The 19,833-nt window shown below is 39.2% G+C and overlaps 1 protein-coding gene across 1 annotated transcript in view; it reads right to left on the reverse strand.

The window, feature by feature from the left end:
• The window catches only part of PDE4B (phosphodiesterase 4B), a 172,813-nt gene that overhangs the window by 141,394 nt on the left and 11,586 nt on the right, over positions 1 to 19,833 (reverse strand). The window contains exons 2-3 of the mRNA XM_088169610.1: positions 12,883 to 12,994; positions 11,093 to 11,328 (exon numbers count right to left, since the gene is read on the reverse strand). Of these exons, the coding sequence (XP_088025736.1) occupies positions 11,093 to 11,328; positions 12,883 to 12,924 (278 nt within the window). The 5' untranslated portion in view covers positions 12,925 to 12,994. The remainder of the gene's footprint in view (positions 1 to 11,092; positions 11,329 to 12,882; positions 12,995 to 19,833) is intronic.

A 19,833-nucleotide genomic window follows, 5' to 3' on the forward strand; every position in this document is an offset into this window, starting at 1 on the left:
CTCACACACAGCAAGGTTTCCTTGGCTTAGATCAGGCCTAGGATTGGAAAGGTCAGGAGAGATGAACAATTCCAGAGCATTTATTAAAGCTGAGGATGCACAAGGGAAGGATTCAAGCCCTTAAAAATCCCTTTTAGAACTAAAATTAGACCACATTTGATGGGGGAAAAAAAAAAATCCATTATTGAGCCAGGACATGATGGAATTTCACAGCACTGTCCCTATTAATGTGGATTAATGGGTTGGGAAAGGATCCATGATGGATTTCCAGGAGAGAAATTCCAGGAGCCAAGCAGATCCAGGAGCTGTGGGAGAGATGAACACGAGCCTGAAGAGGAGGAAGGGAAATCAGCCAAAGCACATTCCCAGTAGGAAATAAAAGGAAAAAAAGCTGGACTTGGGAAAGGGAGGAAAAAAGAGATTTTGAGGAAAAACAAACCAAGCTAAGGCAGGAAAAAAAAACCCCTATAAAGACAACAACATTTTCTCGGTCTAAACAACACAGTGACTGGAGAGGAAAAAAAAAAAAAAGGAAATGAGAAGGACTGAGAGAGTGGAGAATATGGGAATTGTCATTTGTACTGGAAAATAACTCGGTTACAGAGGCAGCAGCAGAGCACAGAATGAATCTGCACTGGAAATGTCACAGGGCTGACAGGGATGTGATCCCGAGCTCAGCCCCTGAGGCAGCACCAGGAATAAATCAGAGCAAACCCAGCAACCCAGACAGGCAGAGATGAAGAAAAAGAATCCAAGAGAGAAAAATGTCTGCAGCAAGACAAGGAAAACATCAAGGAACTGGAGGCTGGGGAAGGGAAAGCAGGGAAAATGGGGCTGGGATGTGGAAGGAGATTAAAATGTCAGGCAAGGCTTGGAGAGAGGCTGGGAGGAAAAAGAGGAGAAGGTGGCAGGGATGGGGAGAGGGGAGCTGGGAACAGCACTGGAAAAGCTGGGAAAGATTCCCAGGAAATCCAAAGCTGGAGGGGAGGATGAGTTTGTGGCACAGAACTGGGAGTGGAGGAAAAAAAGGGAAAAGACAGGAAAGGAACAGGAGAGGAAGTGATATAAAATCGAATTAATTTTTTCCCTTATTTTCCCTTCCACCACGTGCAGGAGATGCTCTGTGTCCATCCCAGGTCACTGCCACTAATTCCATCGGGGACACACCAGTCCTGCTTAATTCTACTCCATCCTAGTCCCAGTTTTATTTCAGCTCCCTCAGAGCAGCAGCAAATCTGCTGTTAGGCTCCACCTAAACACCCCACTGGCATTGTCACCATCCCACCCAACTCTGGGGGGGTTAAAATGGTGATTTCACCTGGAAAATTGGAATTTCCATCAGCCACATTCCCCCTGGCAAGGCAGGAAAGAAAAGCTCCCCCTTCCAGAACACACAACAAAATTCCAGGGTTTAACAGGAGTGAAATGAAATATTTGGGAGCATCATCCCTTAATTTGTGAAGAGATGCTGATGGCGTTTCCCACAGATAAAAGGGATGTCCCTGAATCCCTGCAAGTGTCCAAGACCAGCCTGGATGGAATTTGGAGCAACCTGGGATTGTGGAAGGTCTCCCTGCCCATGGCATGAGATGAGAAAATCCTTAAAATCCCCTCCAATCCAAACCAATCTGGAATTCTAATATAATATAAGATGATTCTAATACAATAAAATATCATTTTAATATAATAAAAAAATCTTCAACCCTCCCTTAATCATCTCTTTTTAACAGAAGGTTGAACAAATCCCAGGAAAATCTTTCCAGCCCAAAAGCAGGAAGGTTTCACGTTGTTCAAATGGTCAATTTTAAAGGCAAAAAAAAAAAAAAAAAATCCTCAAAAAACACACCTGCCTTTGCATCTGCTGCCTCTAAAAGATGGATCCACAAGAGAAAACTGGAAATTACATGTTTCAGGATTTTCCTTCTCCTTCCCTGAAAGTTTCCTGCTGCCTGAGAAGCAGGAATCCATCCCTAATTACAGGTTTGCATGACAAACTCCCCACGTTTGAGAGGCAAAAAAAAAAAAAAATAAAATAAAATAATAGCAATCCACTGTTATTTAGATTTCTGTCAGGAGATAAGGTTGGTTTTTATTTAATGGTTTAAAATTATCCAGTCTGCATCTCCATTCTTCCAGATTTAGGGGCCGCTGGAATTTTTGGGAAGGGAATTTTTGGTTGGGAAACCAATCAAAAACGGAACAAAAGCAACCAGCAACTGAATAAAACAAAGCAAGAACTGAACAAAACCAGGCAGAAACTGAACTAAACAAAGAAAGAACTGAACTAGACCAATCAAAACCTGAATTAAACCAACCAAAAACTGAATTAAACCAACCAAAAACTGAACAAAACCAGCCAGAAACTGAACAAAACAAAGCAAAAACTGAACAAAACCAACTAAAAACTGAATTAAATCAACTCAAAACTGAACTAAACCAACCAAAACCTAAACAAAACCAATCAAATTCTGAATAAAACTAATCAATCAAATTCTGAATAAAACCTATCAAATTCTGAATAAAACTAATCAATCAAATTCTGAATAAAACCTATCAAATTCTGAATAAAACTAATCAATCAAATTCTGAATAAAACCTATCAAATTCTGAATAAAACTAATCAATCAAATTCTGAATAAAACCTAGCAAACACAGCAGAAAAAGAATAAAAATCTGAATTAAGCCAACCCAAGCCTGCAAAAACCCAACCAAAATCTGAATGAAACCAATGAAATTCTGAATAAAACCAATCAAAAACTGGATAAAAAGAAGAAAAATCTGAATTAAGCCAACCCAAGCCTGCACAACTAATTCTGAATAAAACCCAATCAAATTCTGAATAAAACCAATGAAAAACTGAACCAAACCAATCAAAAACTGGATAAAAAGAATAAAAATCTGAATTAAGCCAACTCAACCATGAACAAACCCAACCAAAACCTGAATGAAACCAATCAAATTCTGAAATCAATCAAATTCTGAATAAAACCAATGAAAAACTGAACCAAACCAAGCAAACACTGCAGAAAAAGAATAAAAATCTGAATTAAACCCACCCAAGCCTGAATAAAACCAATGAAATTCTGAATAAAACCAATGAAATTCTGAATGAAACCAATCAAAAACTGGATAAAAAGAATAAAAATCTGAATTAAACCATCCAAAGCCTGCACACACCCAACCCAATCCTGAATAAAACCAATGAAATCCTGAACCAAACCAATCAAAACCTGGATAAAAAGAAGAAAAATCTGAATAAAACCAATCAAACCATGAACAATCCCAACCAAATCCTAAACAAAACCAATCAAATTCTGAATAAAACCAAGCAAAAACTGGATAAAAAGAAGAAAAATCTGAATTAAACCAACCAAACCATGAACAAACCCGAACCAATCCTGAACCAAACCAATCAAAAACTGGATAAAAAGAATAAAAATCTGAATTAAACCAATGAAATTCTGAATAAAACCGATCAAAAACTGGATAAAAAGAAGAAAAATCTGAATTCAACCAACCCAAGCCTGAATAAAACCAATCAAAAACTCGATAAAAAGAAGAAAAATCTGAATGAAACCAATGAAAAACTGAATAAAACCAATCAAACACTGGATAAAAAGAATAAAAATCTGAATTAAACCATCCAAAGCCTGCACACACCCAACCCAATCCTGAATGAAACCAATGAAATCCTGAACCAAACCAATCAAAAACTGGATAAAAAGAAGAAAAATCTGAATTAAACCAACCCAAGCCTGAATAAAACCAATCAAATTCTGGATAAGACCAATGAAAAGCTGAACCAAACCGATCAAAAACTGGATAAAAAGAAGAAAAATCTGAATGAAACAAATGAAAAACTGAATAAAACCAATCAAAAACTGGATAAAAAGAAGAAAAATCTGAATTCAGCCAACCCAACCACGAACACCCCTCCCCACGGAGCCCAGGCCCAGTTTGGTTTGGGAGGCCCTTTAAGCTCAGCTCAATCCTAAGCCCGGCCTGGGAGCTGCTCCTGGCTGAGCTGAGCTCAGGTACCCGAGGGGAGAAGAACCTGCACACGTGAATTCTCATTTAGTGAGAGAATTCTGTCAGGTCTGGTGGTGTCTGATTCAGCTTTTCCATTTAATTCACGGAGAAATTTGAATTTTTATCGCTTTTCTCTGCTGGCGAGGGGGGAAGTTTGAAGAAAAAGATTTCAGAGAGGTTTTGTTGCCTTCTGCTGATTAACAGTGACTCATTTCTTCCCTTCCACACACACACACCCCAAGCTGTCTTTTTTTTTTTTTTTTTTAATTTTTGTACTCAGGATTGAGGTGTATAATTAAAATTGAATCATTAAAAGCTTTTTTTTTTTTTTTTTTTTTTTCATTTTTATCTCCAGGCAAAATCTCGCAGCTCCAAATATAAAATTATTGGGATCATCTTGCAATTCACACCAAAAAAAAAAGAAAAAAAAAAAAAAAGGAGTGTTTACAGTAAAAAATGGATGAATTCAATAAATGGGAAGGAATTTTAAAAGGAGTTAAAAGATGAGGTGGCAACAACAAAATAAAAGTTATGGATAAAAAGTGATTTGGAAATAACCATAATTTGAATTCCTGACCTATGATTAATCCATTTTAAAACTCCTCTGGGTAACTACACCTCTTATTAATCATAGTTCTTTTATTTAGGCTTCTGAGAAAACATAAAAATCTGATTTTTTGAAGCTGCAAGAGCTTCAGAAACTGATGGCACCAGCCAAAAATCTAAATATAAGCAGACCAAACACTTCTCTGGGTATTTATAGCTGAGAAATAACTGCAGAGTTAAGGCAGAGACAGCAAAAAATTTCTTTTTTTTTCCCCAGTTTTTTTTTTGGGGACAGGGTGGCATTTGGAATGACACAGCAGCAGTGGCTTTGGGATGCTCGGCCTGCCCGGGTTTTTTTGGGATATAAAAGATTTTTGGGGTTGATTTTGATGGAAAATCCCCGGGATTTTTGGGGTGGGATGTGATATTGGGAATAATCCCATCCCAGCCAAGGATATTCCCCGTGGGAACACTACAAAATATTGGGAATAATCCCATCCCAACCAAGGATATTCCCTGTGGGAACACCTCACAATTTTGGGATTAACCCCATCCCAACCACACCAGGGCTGTGGGATATTCCCTGTAGGAACATTACAAAATATTGGGAATAACCCCATCCCAACCGAGGATATTCCCTGTGGGAACACCTCACAATTTTGGGAATAATTCCATCCCAACCCCAGCAGGAATGTGGGATATTCCCTGTGGGAACACTACAAAATATTGGGAATAACCTCATCCCAACCCCACCAGGGATGTGGAATATTCCCTGTAGGAACACTAGAAAATATTAGGAATAAATCCATCCCAATTAAAGATATTCCCTGTGAGAACACTACAAAATATTGGGAATAATCCCATCCCAGCCAAGGATATTCCCTGTGGGAACACTGCAAAATATTGGGAATAACCCCATCCCAACCAACGATATTCCATGTTGGAACACCTCACAATTTTGGGAATAATCCCATCCCAACCCCAGCAGGGATGTGGGATAATCCCTGTGGGAATCCTTCACAATTTTGGGATTAACCCCATCCCAACCACACCAGGAATGTGGGATATTCCCTGTAGGAACATTACAAAATATTGGGAATAACCCCATCCCAACCAAGGATATTCCCTGTGGGAACACTAGAAAATATTAGGAATAAATCCATCCCAATTAAAGATATTCCCTGTGGGAACACTACAAAATATTGGGAATTAATAACCTCATCCCAAGCAAGGATATTCCCTGTGGGAATCCTTCACAATTTTGGGATTAATCCCATCCCAACCAAGGCAGGGCTGTGGGATTTCCCATTTTGGGAATTTCAAACGGATTTAATCTCTAATTTTTATGCTCCACCTGCAGACAATCCATGGGTTCTCATCTCCCAACAACATTCCCAGCTTTTCCCAATGTTTGGATGGATCTCAGTTCTCCCAATTCCCAGCAAATCCCAAATCCATTCCCAGGAAAAAAAAAAAAAAAACTAAAAAAAAAAAAAGAGCAGGAAAAGAAAATTCTAGAGCAGAAAATCCTTCCTGGCCATTCCCAGATTTCTCCAAGATATTTCTGATATTGTTGGGAAACTTTGGGAAAAAAAATAAAAAAAAATCTCAGGAATTGTTTGAGTTTCAGGATGAAGTTTCCACAGATATTCCCCAGAAAAAAAAAAAGCAAGGAATAATGAAAAGTTCTTTTCCCTGCAAATTATGGGATGTTCTGAGGAGCATCACTGACCTCCTTTTCCAAGGTGAGGAAATGCAGGAAGGATTTCAATAATAATAATAATAATAATAATAATAATAATAATAATAATAATATCAGAATAATATTCTGATTATTTTGTGCTCATTAGCACAAAAACTAATGAGGTTTATGGAAATAATCCATATTCTGAACCAGGTGATGTCCATTCTGTGATTTCAATCATTTTAATTATCAGTATAAACATTAAAACCCTGCTTTTTTAAGTTTTTTTTTTTCAGCACATTCCTTCAATTCTTATCTCCTGCAATTTGAAATTATCTAAGAAATAAAATTCCAATTCCTCAGGGTAATATCACAAGGTCTAGAACACTAAAAAAATAAAAGAAAATTTTAAAAAAACCAAAAACCTATTTTTCCAAAACATCATCTCCTTCAGAATTTCTGGGATTCATGCCACAATTCCTGGTAAAATTTCCCAAATATTTCCAGCTTTGTTATCTTTAATTCCCCCTTTGTTATCTTTAATTCTCATCCCTTTATCATCCCAACCTTCCTTATCTCCCCCCCTCAATTCATCCCCACTTATCTGCCCCTCAATTAATTCCCATTTTATTTATCCCCCAATTAACACCCATTGTATCAACCCCTCAATTAATTCCCATTGTATCAATATCCTAATTAATTCCTATTTTATCAATCTCCCAATTAATTCCTATTTTATCAATCCTTCAATTAATTCCCGTTATATTTATCCCTCAATTAATTCACATTTTATCAATCCCTTTATTAATTCCCATTGTATCAATCTCCCAATTAATTCCTCTTTTATCAATCCTTCAATTAATTCCTATTTTATTTATCCCCCAATTAATACCATTTTATCAATCTCCCCAATTAATTTCCATATTATCAATCCCCAAATTAATTCCCGTTTTATCAATCCCTCAATTAATTCCTATTTTATCAATCCCTTTATTAATTCCCGTTTTATCAACCCCCAATTAATTCCTATTTTATCAACCCCCAATTAATTCCCATTTTATCAGTCCCCCAATTAATTCCCATTTATCAATCCCTCAATTAATTCCCATTGTATCAATCCTTTTATTAATTCCCATTTTATCAATCCCTCAATTAATTCCCATTTTATCAATCCCCCAATTAATTCCCATTTTATCAATCCCCCAATTAATTCCCATTTATCAATCCTTTTATTAATTCCCATTTATCAATCCCCCAATTAATTCCCATTTTATCAATCCCCCAATTAATTCCCAGCACTTTCCCAGAATTCCCGAGGAAGGTTTGGAGGAACTCAGTGCCCAAAATTATCCCGAATTTTGGGTTCATTTTCCTTTTACCATTTTTTTATTTTGCTGCCCAGCACCACCATCTGGAGAACACCTCGAGTACTACAGGAGTGGAGATTTCAATTTAGAGTAAATTGAATTTTAGAGTAAATTTATTCCAATTCCAGGAAGGTTTCCAGGTGGATGAGGGGAATAGGATCAATCTTTTCATATTTTCCTTACACATTCTCATCTCCAGGCTCCAAAATAAAATTATTCCAGAAGAAAAAAATAAAACATGAATGATAATAAGGCAGTAAATCTATATTTTAATGAAGTATTTATTGCCATATCCTAAATATTTACCAGCCTAATCCCTAAAAAAGTCCACTCTAATATTTAATATTAAATCAGATCAACTCCTCATGGAATTTTTAAAGCCTTGATTTCCTCATGCTCTGGGATTCACCACAAATCCCATTTTTTGTTCCAACATCAAAATTTGCTGCAAATCCTTTAAAACACCCAAATATCCCCCCCACACCTGAGGGAAATGGTGGGAATGAGCAGCCCAGGAGATGCTAAAAAAAAAAAAAATTAAAATAAAATTGGGAGTGGGCAGGGAGGTGAGGACTAGAACTGAAACAAAAAAAATGGAATTTTAAACCATCGGAATGGAATAATCGGAATAATAATAATATTAACTGGAATTTTAATTTAATTTTAAAGTTTAAAGTTTTTGTAGGATCAGCCAATTAGAACCAAAATGAAAAATGGGAATTTTCAGCCCAGGTTTTATAGGATCAGCTGATATCAGAGGTCAGGCAGGTGAGGATTAGGATTGAAATAAAAAATTGGAATTTTAAACCCAGTTTTTGTAGGATCAGCCAGTGTAAGTGGGCAGGGAAGTGAGGATTGGGATTGAAATTAAAAATGGGAATTTTCAGCCCAGATTTTGTAGGATCAGATGATACAAATGGTCAAAGAAGTCAAGATCAGGACTTCAATAAAAATGCAAAATTTAAACCCAGTTTTTTGTAGGATCAGCCAGTGTAAGTGGATATGGAGATGAGGATTAGAACTGAAATAAAAAATGGGAATTTTCAGCCCAGTTTCTGTAGGATCAGGCAATATAAATGGTGAGAGAGATGAGGACTAGAACTGAAATAAATGGAAATTTTAAACCCAGTTTTTTGTAGGATCAGCCCATGTAAGTAGATATGGAGGTGAGGATTAGGACTGAAATAAATGGGAATTTTCAGCTCAGTTTCTGTAGGATCAGCCCGTGTAAGTGGGCAGGGAGGTGAGGAGGATGCAGAGAGAGCAGCTGGGACAGCTGAATCCCAGTCACACCAGCAACTCCCAGTTCCTCTGGAAAACTGGGAATTTTACAGCACTGCAGAAACAGCAACAACCCCAGCACTGCTCTGAGGGCTCCCTGTGACTGTCCCAGGAAAATCCACATGGAAAATCCACATGGAAAATAAAATCCAAGTGGAAAATCCACATGGAAAATCCACATGGAAAATCAAATCCACGTGGAAAATCCATATGGAAAATCAAATCCACATGGAAAATCCACATGGAAAATAAAATCTACATGGAAAATCAAATCCACATGGAAAATTCACATGGAAAATAAAATCTACATGGAAAATCAAATCCACATGGAAAATCCACATGGAAAATCAAATCCACATGGAAAATTCACATGGAAAATCAAATCCACATGGAAAATCAAATCCACATGGAAAATCAAATCCACATGGAAAATCCACATGGAAAATAAAATCTACATGGAAAACCAAATCCACATGGAAAATTCACATAGAAAATAAAATCCACATTGAAAATAAAATCTACGTGGAAAATCCATATGGAAAATCAAATCCACATGGAAAATCCAGATGGAAAGTAAAATCCAGATGGAAAATGAAATCCAGATGGAAAGTAAAATCCAGATGGAAAATCAAATCCACCTGCACGGACCCTGCCGGGCTGGGAGAGAGGAGCAGCGATGCCCTCTTGTGTTCCCAGGGATAAATCCATGAGAAATCCACGGCAATTCCTGGCGTTTCTCCCAAACCGAGGCACATTCCAGGCTCAGAACGAATCCATCCTTCCAAAGCCACCCTTGGAATACAAATTCCTGCCCCCGCAAAAAGGAACATTCACACACAAAGGCGAAGAGACCCTTTTATTGCTAAAATTCCCATTCCATCTAAAATTAGGGAACTCGTTTGGTTGCATTTATCCCAGCAATTAATCACAAAAGCTCCTCTATCTCAGCTATTCCAGGGCAGTTTAGAAATCCTATTTTCAGCAGGAAAACTCACTCCAAAGGATTTTAACAAATGGATTTGGGAATGTCCTCTAGGGCTGTTCAAATGGCAAGTGCTGAGCTCGACAGAAACCTGGATTCCAACTTGGAATAATGATGGCAACGTGGAGCAGCAAACAGAGCCAAGAGAGCAAAGTTTAGAATTTAAAACCGGTCCTAAACTCAAGTGCAAGCACAGAATTTAAGGTGCAATTAATATAACCTCAATATTCCCATGACAAGCAGGACACACATCCTTGTTTTGCCATAAAATCCATTCCCAGCACAGAACACCCAAGGCTTTGCCTTCCTCCTCTCCCTCTGGATTAATTCTCTTGTTTTGGCATTTGACACCAGTTTCAGTTTTAGAATTCACCCCGGAGCAGCCCCCCTGTAATCAGCTCTCTGATGATTTATTTGGGATTTATCTCGAGTTTATGGGATCCTCTACAGTTGCACAAATGCAGAGAGTAACAGAAACTCAGATTCCAGTTTGGAACACAACCAGCAAATGGAGTTGAGAGTGGAGCATTTACAAACCAGAACCTAAAACTGACTCTAAACCCAAAGCTGAGAGCACAGAACTTTAGGTCACCCTAATGTCACCTCAATATTCCCATGACAAGCAGGACACACATCCTTGTTTTGCCATAAAATCCATTCCCAGCACATGAGAACTCTCCTCTCCCTCTGGATTCATTCCCTTGTTTTGGCACTTGACACCAATTCCAGTTTTGGAATTCACCCCGGAGCAGCCCCCCTGTAATCAGCTCTCTGATGGTTTCTTGGGGATTTATCTCCAGTTTAACTTTAGATCCCAGTGGGGTTGTTCCAAGCCTTTTTCCTCACACAGGGATGGGAAACGTGCAGAGAGTCAAAGCCTTTTCCCCAATCCTCTGGGGCAGAGTTTAGCACCACCCTGAACTCGTGGGGGTGCAAAGTCAGGAACACAAATCCTCGGTTGACACCGGAATCAGAAATTTCGGGAGAGGTTTTAACAAAGCAGAATTTCAAAACGATACCAAAATCATTTCTTTTATACACTTATACCCGTGATCCAACAACTTGATTAATCAGATTAATAGATGAAAAATAATTAATTGTACGAGGGAAAAAGGCGCTTTGAAACCAGAAGACGGACGACTGAACGAATGAATGAATGACTGAATGAACGGAGGAGTAAAAGCAGAATTAAAGGGGACTCACCAGTCGTGGTAGGTGGTGATGGCGATGCTGGGAGGTGGCAGCAGGGGCAGGGTGGTGGGTCTGCACACCGTGTCCCTCTCGGGGGTCCTGGCTCTCTCTGTCTGCCGCTGGGCCAGCGGGGGCAGCTGCAGATTGCCCGAGCAGCAGCGGCGGCCCCGCCACAGGTCAATGGCCAGGGCGTGGCTGGAGGTGCTGAAGGATTTGCTGAGCCCGCATTCCAGGTAATCCAGGGAGTTCTGCAAATAGAGAGGTCTCTGAAATCCCTGGATTCTGTAAGCAAAGGATGTTCTCCATGAGGATAAACCACATTCGATTCTCCAGCCAGAACTATCCACAGCTCCAGAATTGAATTCTGCAAACAAATTATTTCCTCCATGAGGATAAACCACATTCGATTCTCCAGGCAGAATTGTCCCAGGACATGAGAACTCCACAACTCAATTCTGCAAATAAATTATTTCCTCTATGAGAGTAAAACTCAGTTCTCCAGCCAGAATTATCCCAGGAAAAGGGAACTCCAGAACTGAATTCTGCAAACTATTTTTTTCCTCCATGAGGATAAACCACATTCGATTCTCCAGCCAGAACTACCTCACAACTCCAGAACTAAATTCTACACATTATTTCCTCCATGAGGATAAACCACACTCAATTTTCCAGCAGGAACTACCCCACAACTCTAGAACTGAATTCTGCAAACAATTTTTCTCCTCCATGAGGATTAACCACACTTGATTTTCCAGCCAGAACTAACCCACAACTCCAGAACTCAATTCTACAAACAAATTATTTCCTCCATGAGGATAAAACTCAATTCTCCAGCCAGAATTATCCCAGGAAAAGAGAACTCCACAACTCCAGAACTGAATTCTACAAATTATTTCCTCCATGAGGATAAACCACACTCGATTTTCCAGCCAGAACTACCCCACAACTCTAGAACTGAATTCTGTAAATTATTTCCTCCATGAGGATAAAACTCAATTCTCCATCCAGAACTATCCCAGCAGATGAGAATTCCACAACTCCAGAACCTGGCCCAGGCTGATTGCTCTGATTTTTATTTTATCATCTCCAATGCTCTTGAGAATTCCCACAGTGCTGAGTGGAGCTCCATTATCAGAGTGATCAGGGTCAGAAAAGTCCTCCAAGGTCATTGAGCCCACGGTGCAAAACTTGGGATAAGAGTGGGAAACAATATTTATTTATTGGAGAAGTGCTCCAGGATAGCCAAACCCTTATTTTCCACTCTTTTCCTACACATTCCAAGGGATTTCCCATTTTTTGGGAGCCCTAGGACAAACCAGCCAAACAGAGACAATTCCCCAGGGAATGGGATCTGGAGTTTAATTATTAGGGAATGATGATGATGATTAGCAAGGGGAATAATGAAATTAAAAATGCATCATCACATCAGGTGCTGAGCTGCTGAAACATTGGGATATTTACACATAAAAAAGGTGGGATCCAGAGCAAATATTCCATAAATCCCAGCAGCATTCCCTGCTCCCTGCCACACTACACTGACCAAAGACCAGCAGAGCAAAAAAAACCCTGAATAAAACTCCTCCAAACCTTTCCCAGGACTTGAGTTGATCATTTTTTAATGTCCTGCTTTTATTTTCTGCTTCTGACCTAAAAATGCTCCAAGATCATCCATCAGCAATCAAAGCCAAACCAGTTGATATTTACCAAAGAAGATAAAATCAACTTTTTAGCTCATTTTCACAAGGTAAAAAAATTGAAAAAGAAAGAAAAATAAGGAAAAGAAACCTTCAGCAGGAACTCACCTCATCTGCAGTCACTGTCATGACACTTCTGCTTTTCTTCATTATTGAGATTCAAGTGCAGCCCAGGATAAAAAAACTTCTGGTAAAAACAGAATTTCTTCAGAGGGGTAACCTGAAAATAAAATAAAAAAAAGTTATTTATTTTCATTTATTTATAAACACATATAAATGATGTATTTCTGTAATTATATTTCAATCTATAGTATAATTATCCAGAGAAACTTCTGAGAATACCATGGCATCATCAAAGCCAGGAAAAGACCTTGAACAGCATAAATTTCAACCAGCACCACCTCCATAATTCTCCACTAAACCTCAATCCACACATTTTTTGGGGGAAAAATGGGAAAAGAATGAGAGTTTAAGAATATTTCCCAAATTTTGCTGAACTCCAGGACCAAGCTGGCTGGAAAATCTTTTCTGTGGAAATCTGATCTCTCTCACATCACAACTTTATAAATATTTATTCATTTGTCAACATTAATTTAAGCAGAATATGGATAATGATAAAATCCAGCTTTTGTTCTGTGGGAATTGCAGTTCTGAGGCCTGAAGAAAATCCAAGACTTCCTTTAGTCATAACTAAATTACCATTAAAATCTGACTCATTCTTTCCTGTGCCTTCCCAGGAAAATCTGACACCTGGGATCAACATTTAAAGGAAGAATAAACCACAGGAAAACATTTCCAAAGAGGATTCCTGGGTGAATGAACATTTTCTCATTGATGCAAACTTTTATTACATTCCCAGCACCCAAATCCTCCAAAAAAAAAAAAAAAAAAACTCTGTATCCCAGAGGATTGGTTGGGTCTGGGATCAGGGAATGCTGAACAGCAGCAAATAAATAATAAATTTATTAATAAATTGTGAAGAAAAATCAGTGCTGCAGCTGGGTCTGATCCATTTTCCTGGAATATATTCCACATGGAATATAAATTTTCTTTTTAGACCAAGCTTCCACCTGAAGATTTTTGTGTTCCCTGACCATTGTGCTTTAAAACTGACGGGAAAACACTCCAGCAATTCCAGAGGGATCCAGGCAGGGAATGAATTAAAGGGTTCCCAACAGGCAGTGAGGATAAAATCCCATGGAGGTTCTGCTTTTCCTGATTTTCCTACAAACTGGTTAAAAAAAGAGCAGCCCAGCTCATCCAGTGTGAAATCCACATTTACAGAAATTCCTACAACAAATCTTCATGGAAAAGTTTGAGAAAGTTTGGGATATGAGACCCACATTCCATCAGGGTTTTCCCACATATTTGGGTTTCTCCAAGGGCATCATTAAAGCTCCAGGGGGATGTGAGGAGCAAATTGATTTCCTCGTCCCCAAGGATTCCCTTCTCCACAAAACACAGCCCAGGCTGCCTCACAATTCCCATTTTTCCACTCCCTGCCTGAAGAGCAGTTTTGGGAAGCAGAGTTGTTTATCCAGTTCCTTTTTTCAGCCTCCAAATCCAGTTCTTCTCACATTTCATGGAGGCAGGACACAAATATAGAGTGAAAAACCAAAACAAATCTGAAATTCCAATAACAGCACATCCTGCAGTCCCACACCTGCTTCTTCCTCACTTCCAGCACATGACTGGAGCAGGATTTTTCCTCCCAACAAAATGCTGATCCTGAAAATGTTGAGCTAAACCCCAGGCACCTGGGCTGTGAATTACTGTGAGAAGCTTTTCTGAGGAAAAGGATGAAGGAGATCATCTGATCCCACAGGGAATTACATCACTGTGAGCTGGGATTCAGATTGGATTCTCCTTAAAATCCATGAGAACTTCACAGGGAGAGACACCGACTCAGACAGGGTGACAGCCACCAAAAAACAAGTGACAATCTCAGGTCTGGCTCTCCCAGGAGGAACAGATGGGCTCCTGCTCCACATAAAATCATGGAATGCTTTGGCTTGGAAGGGAGATTTAAACTCATCCCATGGGCAGGGACAGCTCCCACTATCCCAGGGTGCTCCATCCTGGCCTGGGACAATTCCAGGGATCCAGGGGATCTCATTCCCAGCTTCTGTGGGCAATGAGAAATGAGGGAAAGGCTGGAACATTTCCACACAGAGACACTGCAACACCTCCCTGGGCAACTTATTCCAATGCCTCACCACCTTCCAAGGAAAATTTGTTTTCTCATATTCAAGTTGAACCTCCTGTAGGGTCGTTCCCTCTCCTCCTGTCCCTGTTCCCAGATCCCAAATCCCCCCGGCTGTCCCCTCCTGTCAGGGAGTTGTGCAGAGCCAGAAATTCCCCCTGAGCCTCCTTTTCTCCAGGCTGAGCCCCCCCAGCTCCCTCAGGGATTCTCCAGCCCCTTCCCATTTCCCTCAGGGATTCTCCAGCCCTCCTTGGACACATCCCTAAGAATTTCCCCTTTTTATGACTTATTTGCTGAGGAAAATGTTGTTCTTTTCTGTGACCTTCCCCCGTTTCTTGTGAGCAGCAAGAGCTCAAGTGCTCTGCCGAGCTTCTGGCAGCTCTGAGAAATTCCCTCCTCCTCAGAAAACCCAAGCTGCTCTCATTTCCAGCAAGAGCTGGGAAGATTTCACAGAGCTCTGCAAAATAAAAGCAAGGCCATCTATTAGCACTGATGGCTGGAACTTGGGAAAAGCGATTGAGAAAAGAGGGATTTCATGGAATGCTTTGGGTTGGGAGGAACCTTAAAGCTCATCCAGTTCTAATTCCTGCCATGGGACATTTTCCACTGTCCCAGGTGGCTCCAAGCCCTGCCCAGCCTGGCCTTGGGCACTGCCAGGGATGGAGCATTCACAGCAAATCTGGGAATTTCAGCCCAGCCTTTCCTCACCATCACAGGGAGGAATTTCTTCCCAATATCCCATCTAGCCCGACCTTCTGGAAGCCATTCCCCCTTTCCTGTCCCTCCATCCCTTGGGAATTGTGTCTCTCCATGGTTCCTGCAGCTCCTTCAGGTCCTGCAAGGCCACCCTGAGCTCATCCCAAAGCTTCTCCTGTCCAGGTGAACATTCCCAGCCTTTCCTCCCAGCAGAGCTGCTCCATCCCCCTGCTCATCCTGAACATAAAATCCCATGGAAGCACAGGATGAAGCCTGATTTTCCTACCCAGTGCTTAAAAATCAGCTCCCAGCTCATCCAGTGTCAAACCCACTATTCACAGAAATTCCTAAAGCACATCTCCATGGCCAAATTTGGGATTTCCAGCCCCTGGATTCCTTCCACCAGCTCCACATCCCTCCTCTGCTGGATTCCATGGGCTGGATTTTCCCTTAGAGCTGTCACAGCCTTGATTTCCAGCACTGCCATTCTTATCTTCAAGAGCTTTGCCACCTGAGACCACCAGCATCATCCAGCTGGAGAGAGGGATTTTCCCACTTTAGTCATTCCCAAGGCTCTGGAGAAGAGATTTTCTAACTCTGGTTCTCCCAATGTTCTGGAAAAGGGATTTTCCCACTTTGGCCTCTCCCATGACTCTGGAGAAAGAATTTTCCTATTTTGTCTTCTCCCAAGATTCTGGAGGAAAGGTTTTCCCAGTTTGGTCTCTCCCAAAGTTCTGGAGAAAAGGTTTTCCCACTTTGGCTTCTCCCAAGGTTCTGGAAAAAAAGATTTTCCCACTTTGACCTCTTCCAATGATCTGGAGAAAGGATTTTCCCACTTTGGCTTCTCCCAAGATTCTGGAAAAAGGATTTTCCCTCTTTGGTCTTTCCCAAGGTTCTGGAGAAGGAATTCCTCCAGTTTGGTCCCTCCCAATGTTCTGGAAAAAAAGATTTTCCCACTTTGGTCCCTCCCAAGACTCTAGAGAAGAGATTTTCTAACTCTGGCTTCTCCCAATGTTCTGGAGAAGGGATTTTCTCACTTTGGTCTCTCCCAAGGCTCTGGAGAAGGAATTCCTCAACTTTGGTCTCTCCCAAGGTTCTGGAAAAAAAAGATTTTCCCACTTTGGTCTCTTCCAATGATCTGGAAAAAGGATTTTCCCACTCTGGCCTCTCCCAAGGCTGCCCTGAGCTTTGTCCTAATTGCCAGGCTGAGTTTAAAACCCACATTTCCTGGTTTAAGCCATCAGGAATAGGGATAAAGACACAAATTTAATTCCAAGAATAAATCCAATCAATTTTCCTACCAGTAAAAAATATTCAAGGCAGGATGATCTTTGGAGATGCTTGAGAAAGCTCCAACCAAGCTGGGCACAACTGAAAAAAACTTTTAGATAATTAATTATTATTAAATATTATTAATTAATTAATTATTATTAAAACTGTGCCTCAGCTTTAATTAGGACTGCTCTTCCTCTGGAATCAATCCAACATTAAAGCTGGGAATATCCCAGTCAGTCTGTCCCAAAAATTCCAGGAATTCCTGGATTTCCAGCAGAGGGGATGATCAGGTTGGCATTTCCCTTCATTTCTTTCAGTTCCAATTAAAAATAAAAAAATAAAAAAATAAAAAAAATCCATATTTTGCTGCCCTTAGGCCTGATGTGCTCTGCAGAATTCCCATGAAACACAATTTTCCAATTTTCACCATTTTTTTGAGGTGAAATTTTCACAAATTTTCACAGATTTCTTCTCCTGGAATTTTCACTGGCCTTGTTTTTATAGGAAACTTCCAGATAAATATTCACAGCTTGAACACAAAAAGATTTCTGTTTTCTTAATTATGGCAGGGATTTTTCATCTTAGCTCTTTTTAAAAAGCTCATCTCCCATTGTGCAAAAAAAAAAAAATGAAGTGAAATTAAAAATCAGCTCTGACAGCTCCAAAGGATTCAGTTCAAGTGTTCCCCACATCAGGATTTCCAAGGTAATTACAGGGAAAAATCAGGCAGACTATTAAAAAATGCAATTTCTCTCCTTCCTTGAGCAAATTATTTGCAGAGCCTCCCACTCCTCAGAGCAGCTGAGAAGCTCTCAGAGATCAGAAAAATTATTATTATTATCATAATCATTATTATAATAATTATTTTTATCATTATTATTTATTATTCCTCATTATGTCTATGTCTATTTCTATTTCTATTTTATATATTCATATTTATATTTATTTTTATTTTTATTTTTATTTATATTTCTATCTCTATCTCTATCTCTATCTCTATCTCTATTTCTTTATTATTATTATTATTATTATTATTATTATTATTATTATTATTATTATTATTACTATTATTATTATTATTTAAAAATCAATTTAAAACTACACCAAACCCCAGAAAATTCAGCCACGCAGATTTTCCTCCCCCCCCCCGTAGATTTTTAGGCTGATTTTTTTTTTCCTAAATTAGATTTGATTTTAATTGGGAAAGAAGGATCATCCCTAAGTTTTGCTGGAATTCCCAAAAACCAGGAATGCTGCAGATCCATGGGGATTATTATGGGATAACCATTGAGGAAATAAAGCAGCTTTTGCCTCCTGACCCTCATTTATTTTTTCCCTTCCTAAACTCTGCCACAGGCTGAGTTTTAGAATCTTTTCTCAAGAAAAAAAGTTTTACAAACCTCAAATCGACTTCATTTTTAAGCTTTTAAATCCACTTTTTTTTTTTGAGGTTTTCCAAGCTCAAAGCCCCTTGGGAACTCCACAAGAACATGAGAATTCCATCAGGGAATTCCAGGCTAAAATTTCAAAGTCCTTAAATGCAAAATTCCATCTTTGCAGAGACAAAAATTGCCTTAAAATCCACTTTTTTAGGTTTTTAAATCCACTTTTTTTTAGGAGAATCCTGGTGTAAATCTTGGTGTAAAGGTGGAAATAAATGAGCTTTAAGATTTCTTCCAACCCAAATGATTCCAGGATTTCAGGATTAACACCCAGAAAATGGGAGGTGAGGATGTGACCAAGGCAGCAATGGGAAAAGAGCTCTCCAGGATGGATTTGTGTCCAAATAATCCCATTTTTTCTCACATCCCAAATTCCCAAACACAACCATGGAACAGCAGCTAAAAAAAAAAAAAAAACCAAAAACCAATTCCAGTGCCTGAGGAAAAACTCATTCCATGGCAAATTAGAACAAACACTTCCAGATCAATTATTTTTGCCACAGGCACATGAAAAATCTAAATAAAAATTAAAAAAAAAAAAAAAAAAAAAAAAAAAAAAAAAAAAAAAAAGAGGATTTGTGCCACAATAAAATCCTGCCCTCTGTGTCCTTCCCAGGAAAAGGATTTTGGAGCAGAGAAATTGAATTTTCCTCAATATTTATCCAAAACTGCAAAGCCTGGCTTTGGGAATATTCAACAAGACATGACAGCACTGTGGTCAACTCCAAATCTGATTTATTCCAAGTTTGTTTTGGTTTTTTTTTCCATGTTAGCAATTTCCAGGCTGAAATTTCTGTCTGCCCATCCAATAAATAAAAGGAAATTAAGATTAAAGGAAAAAAAAAAAGCATTTGACATTCTGGAAATGCTCCCGTGTTTCCCACCAGCCACATCCATATTTTATTACAGATATTTGAAGTGACATCTTGGACAGCACTAATTTATAACAGGAGCTAAAAGGGGAAAAAAAAAATAAAAAAAAAATCCCTGATTTAGAGGGACATTTCAGCTTTTTTTATTCCAGGATTTTTCCTCAGAGCCAAAGCAGATGTTCCTGTTTCCTTAGACTGTGGTTGTTTTCTTTCCTTCTGGATCTGATATTTTGCTTCTTGGGCAAATATTTGCATTATTTTTGATGCCAGGCTGAATGATCAGCTTTTTTTTTTTTTAAATGAAAAAATGATTTAGCTCATTCTGTGATTTTCTCCCAAATGAAGGGCTCTGAAGTGAGGTGAAAATGGCAATTCCAGCATTTTCTCCCAGTAATTTCATTCCCAGTTATCAAAACCTCCTTTAATTACATGGAGTCACCCTTGCACTGCCTCTTGCAGAACAATTTTGAGAAGTTTTTTTATCCAATTCCATCCCTTCAAAGGCTGCAATAAATGAGGAGAGCCCTGTTCAGTAACCCCTGCTCCCAAAATTCTCATTTCCCAGGGCTCA

Source organism: Sturnus vulgaris, chromosome 9 (assembly GCF_052056855.1).
Source record: "Sturnus vulgaris isolate bStuVul1 chromosome 9, bStuVul1.hap1, whole genome shotgun sequence".
NCBI lineage: Eukaryota > Metazoa > Chordata > Aves > Passeriformes > Sturnidae > Sturnus > Sturnus vulgaris.